At 38.1% G+C, this 5,770-nt stretch overlaps 1 protein-coding gene across 1 annotated transcript; it reads right to left on the reverse strand.

Moving 5' to 3' along the window:
* Nucleotides 1-341: 341 nt before the first annotated feature.
* LOC116100764 (olfactory receptor 52N2) lies at nt 342-1,298 on the reverse strand. The gene has a single exon (XM_031384498.1). The coding sequence runs from the start codon at nt 1,296-1,298 to the stop codon at nt 342-344; it is 957 nt and encodes a 318-aa protein (XP_031240358.1).
* Between the last annotated feature and the right edge of the window lie 4,472 nt (nt 1,299-5,770).

Consider the following 5,770-nt stretch of genomic DNA (forward strand, 5'->3'; position numbering starts at 1 on the left):
CCTTAAAAGAGAGGACAAGATTGTCTCAGCAAGTTTGTCCTTTAAACACAGAACAAAGATGGACATTTAGTCTCCATGAATCATTTCATTACTTTTCTACTTACATAGAATTCTGTACACACAAAAAGACTTTTTACAGAATGAGTATATTGCATTTAATTTCTACATCCTATACTTTGGCAGAGCTTTCCTTATAAACGATATTTTATAATTTCACCCGCAAAGACTCAGAACATCTACAAATTAGATGACTTAATACTATTTCACTCATCTTTCATGAAAATTTTCTCCACTATTTTCTCCACCATAAGCAGTATAGCTGGTATTAACATGCATTTGTTTTAGGTAATGCCCATTTTATCTCCAAGTAAAAACTTGATTACACTTTCCCGAATCTGCTTGGTCTTGACTCCATAAACAATTGGGTTCATGGTAGGGGGCAGTAGCAGATAGAGGTTGGCCACTATGATGTGGATATGGTGGGGAATTGTGTGTCCTCCAAAACGATGAGTGAAGAAAGTAAAAAAGGCAGGCACATAAGTGATCACAATAGCACAGATGTGAGATGTGCAGGTGCTGAAGGCCTTGTGACGAGCATCAGCAGAGGACAGGCTCACTACTGCTCGCAGTATCATAGTGTAAGACACAGAGATACAGCAAATGTCAAACACACCAATCAACAGAGCAACCATGAGGCCATAGATTGCATTGACCTTGGCATTGCCACAGGATACCTTAGCTACAGACATGTGATCACAGTAAGTATGGGGGATAAGAGTGCCTCTGCAATAGGGCAAGCGCTTGGTGAGGAGAGTGAATGGAAAAATGAGCATTACACTCCTCAAGAATGTAGCAAGACCAGCCTTGGCAATCACAGGGTTGGTGAGGATGGTGGTATATCGTAGAGGATAGCAGATGGCTACATAGCGGTCCAGGGCCATGAGCATGAGCACACCAGACTCCATTCCAGTCAACATGTGGACAAAGAACATCTGGATAAGGCAGGAATTAAATCCAATCTTCTTGAAATTGAACCAGAATATGCACAGCATATTAGGCACTGTAGTTGTACACAAGGTGACATCAGTGAAGGAGAGTAAGGCCAGGAAGTAGTACATGGGCCGGTGCAGAGCCTCCTCATGGCCAATGAGGTAAATCAGCCCACAGTTCCCCACAACAGCAATCATGTACATGAAGCAGAATGGCAGAGAGATCCAGACATGTGCATCTTCCAGCCCAGGAACACCATTCAGGATAAAGAATTCTGGGGTCAGGCTGGAGCTGTTGGCTCCAGACATAATAGTTGGCAGGTCAAGAGCATTTTATACTCAGTAATAATGTCAATGTACTGGAGAAGAATATAAATAAAAGCTAAGAAATTATAATAAGGTAGAAAACAAATGATACCCTGAAATGAGAACTTATTAAAAGCACCCCCAAAATGCAAAAATTTTAAGAGTCTTGCAGGGTTCTCTAATACTTCAGACTCTCCTGCCATTTTTCACTTGCTATGGACTATGATGTTCACCAGTTGATTACCCCACTTATGGTTCCGCTTTCACTCTCTACAATCATTTAAGTGCATCAAGCTTAGAATATTGTTAATAACATAGGTTATGCACTTATTATATGAATAAGATTATGCAAAAGGATTATTTTTACAATGTGCTAAGATGATGAATAATAAATATTCTATGAATATAAGCAGTAATCATTATTATACACCATATTACAAAAAGAAAGTCTAGTTTCTATGGCCTCCATGTAACTCACATTATTCCTCGGTGTGTGTGTGTGTGTGTGTGTGTGTGTGTGTGTGTGTGTGTGTATACCATACCTTTAAATATTGAACAAAATCCATGAAAATCTTATAAGAGTTCATGAAAGGCTGCTGTTACTTGAAGGTGACTAAGCTAGTGGCCAGTGTAATTTGTGTAAGAGAATTTGTCTCTGTGTTTAGAATGTACGTTCAATGTCTCAATCCTAACATAACCAGAGGGTTCTAATGATGACTCATCAAAAAGGCCAGAATATTTGGAGAGATTTGAACTGTTAGGTCTGCATTCTCCTTGCAATTTAAAACTAATCAACAAGTGCAGAAATCCAACTGTTTTCAATGCATAGTAACAAAAATCTACCCACAATGCTAATTGTATCACAGACAGACAAGTCAAATATAGCTCTTTCTTTGCCTCCCTTAGTACAGGGAATTTTGTCTCATATGTTCCACACTGGGCTCCTCTCAGCTCCCATATACTTGTTTTTAGCACTAATCATGGCACTAAAAATGTTCCAAGGAACAAAAAGCTAAATTGCTAAAAGTCTATTCTCTAAAAGTATAAGAGCTTCTTTCTATAAAATATTTACAATGGACATGGAGGAATCATGACAATGAATTAAAGCTTCTTTGCAACACAAAATACAAGCATAGACTTGCATTTGAAGGAGCAAAGATTTTTTTGTACAGTTTTTGAACCCTTAAAAAGAAATAATCTCTAGGACTACAAACTGTTGATGTTTACACAACAAAATGAGAATAGACTCAGTGCCTGTAATTAATTATCTTGATGTATATTATTAGCTCTTACATTAGTAATATATGTGATAAAGTATATACTATTCATTCACTTGATCATTTGATTGCCTTTGACATTCTTAACAGCATTCTATTTTGAGAAAATATATTAATTAAGCAATTAGGCAAAATCCCATACATTAGGTTACTAATACTTGAGAGAAGGATGGTTCCTTTATTTAAACCTAAATAACACAAACCCATATTATGTCTTCATTGTGTATATCAGAAAACACAAGCACAGGGGCGAAAAATTTAAATGACATGGTAAAAATCACATGAAAGTTTGAATTTTCTACTAAACACTCAATGTTTGTTTCTGTGACCATGAGTGATAGATCGTAATACTGGTGAGAAGTTTCACAAGCTGAGTGTAACAGGTTTAATAAATCATGGTGATGTAAGAACATGATTTTCAAATGCAACACAGAGAAACCTTACCCTGAATTGTCACTTAGAGCAGAAACTGGACAGGTGTGAGAAGTGAGGGAGAGTTATTCTCTCACTGAGGAAGCTCTCCACACAGCAAATATCTGTGAGATAGCTGCAGCCTCATCTGGGACTCTTTGTGAAGATGCTGTGTGGCCTGTGGGTGTGTGACATTTTGCATAGGAGGATTTTTGCAGAGGAGCTTCCTTCAGCAAATCCTGCCAATAACCTTGCTATTCCAGTCTTGTTTTCTATTACTTTCTACCTCCCTCCACATAGGATAGTTCTGCTCGATGCAAATCTGAGTATAGCTATTCATTAGTTAGATAAAGAAAACACATTTCCCTATTATTACAACTCCTGTCTGCCTGAATTTCATTGTTTCCAGTGAATTATCAAGTCATTTTACTATTATTGCTTTACAACTGTGGAAGTCTTTCTATCCTTTTCTCACAGGCTAATGGAAAAGTATTATGGGGATCAGTGGAACTTCTGTGATCTATAACTCATGAGTTTCTTCATTTTAACATTTTCCTCATTTTCTGAAAACAAGAATCATTAGAAGTCACTCAAGCTCACCTCAGTGCTGGGAGAGACCAGAGCAGTGTCCATGCCCAAGAGCCTGAGCATGAGGGGTTGTACACACACCCAGCATTCCTGCATCATCTTCAATGTTCTCTGCCTGGAGTGTGACTTGATTGGGTCTTTGTAGTTCAGTGTCTCAGAAGACTGTGGTTGGAGAGATGTCATCCTTTGGGACGTCTGAGATAATTTTGGCATTTATTTAATCCTCAAGCACAGGTGAAACTAGGAGAAAATTATACCCAGGTTACACATGTTTTCTCAGGTGTAGATTCTGAAAGGATTTTGATAAATTTAAATAATTGTCTTTCATTTTATTTATGTTGTTCTCATTCAAAACTCAGGATATCTCACAATGTCCACTGCATATGTGTATGTGTATTTGTATACATTTTAATTTATATATGTATACACACATATATTAACTTTGTATTTGATAGTTTTGAAAAAGAGAAATAACATAGAGATAATCAGATATAATATGTAATTTCATGTAGAAAAAAATTTCTAGTTTATGTTTTATGTTTATTGATTAAATTAATTAATAAGACAGGCCTAGCCTGGCACACGAGGTACGGGCCAGCTTTAGTTGCATCTCTAATGAACAAGTACATGATAGAGGTAGGAGGGAAAGGAGCTGTGTAGCTTGTGTGCTATTAAGAGAAGCAGAATTAGAGACACATGGGCAGTGGCGAATAGCCTGATGTGAAAGTCCTGCACTGCCATTTGAGGCCATGGTGGTGTCCAAGCCCTTACTGCAGCTGAGGGCCCATATCTGAGTCTGTGGCACTTCAGCAGCAAGTGTCTGTATTGATGTATGTGGCCCTGTTACCACCAAAGGCCATGAGAATGTCCATGGTCTGGGTTGTTAACTGAGGCCATGTTGATATATGAGGGCCAAGCTGAATTGGTCCAGCCCTTCATAAGCCATTGAGTTAGCACCAGTGGTGATGTAGACATGAGAGAGCCGGTCTATCCTCTGACTTCCTAATGCACTCTGGAGAATCAACCCCATCCCCAACTGGGCAGCATAAGAAAGCTGACCTTGGTAGCTTTAGTGTGGAAGAGCTCACCTGGTTCCTTGGGAACAGGAGAGCTGGTAAGCTAAGCAACTCAACTACCACCCAGGCCCAAATCCAATGCCAATGCTTTGAGATGGCCCACCACAACACCTACCCCGCCTACACCTTAGCTGCTGGAACTTCTGAAGGGGCTGGTCATAAAGAATCAAAGCTGTGGGATCACCATGATTCAGGGCAACAACAAGGTATACTAAAGGAGTCTTGTTGAGGATCCAGTATTGATGGTGTAGCAGAAGCCAGAGGCTTCTTACCAGAACAGTCACTGATTGCAATGATCATTGGCTAGTAAAGCTGTTTGGAAGACAAGTATATGGTGTGATACATGGAGACACACTACAGCTTCCACAGTGAGATTTTTTTTTAATTTAATTTTCATTTTTTTTTAAATTTATTTTGGTGAGAGATTACAAGGGTGGAAGGTGCATATGGAAGGACTGAGAAATGAATGAAATTGGGGTTTATGATGTTAAAAATCACAAAGAATCAATAAAAATTATGAAAAAGTAATGAATGCATGTGCTTGTATCTATATGAATAAACACTCAAAAGTATTTGATTTGTTTTGTTTTTATATTTGTATTCCATATACCTACATGTTTCAGTGACTGGATTTCTTCCTACTATCTCATTGTAAAGAAAAACTGTTAAGAACAATTTCAAAACAAATTAAAATGTTTTGTGTAATACTGATTGTATAAAGAATTCTTTTTAACTCATTTTTTGAGAATTCCATACATGCACATCATATGTTTTGATCAAATCTCTCCTCATTTCCTTCCATATAGTTCTTATCTATGTCCTCCATACCAATTTCCTCCAAATTTTATGGGATCCTTTAAAAACCCCATTTGGTTCCCTTAGTGCTACTCATATGTACTAGAGTATATAGCTGCAGTCAAACAAAACCACAAACAAGCAAAAACCCACCAAGCTCTTCCTCTCACACCCGTCATTTGTTGTCAATAGCTCCTCTGAACTTTGTGACCTCCACCTTCCCATCCATGACAGGTATTTGTCTGGCTTAATCATGTGCAGGTCAAGACTTCCAAAAAACACAATGCGGAAAGTAGTTTTACTTTTTTAATGAAAGAGTATCAGTACC

The sequence above is a fragment of the Mastomys coucha genome, unplaced genomic scaffold (genome assembly GCF_008632895.1).
Source record: "Mastomys coucha isolate ucsf_1 unplaced genomic scaffold, UCSF_Mcou_1 pScaffold21, whole genome shotgun sequence".
Taxonomy (NCBI): domain Eukaryota; kingdom Metazoa; phylum Chordata; class Mammalia; order Rodentia; family Muridae; genus Mastomys; species Mastomys coucha.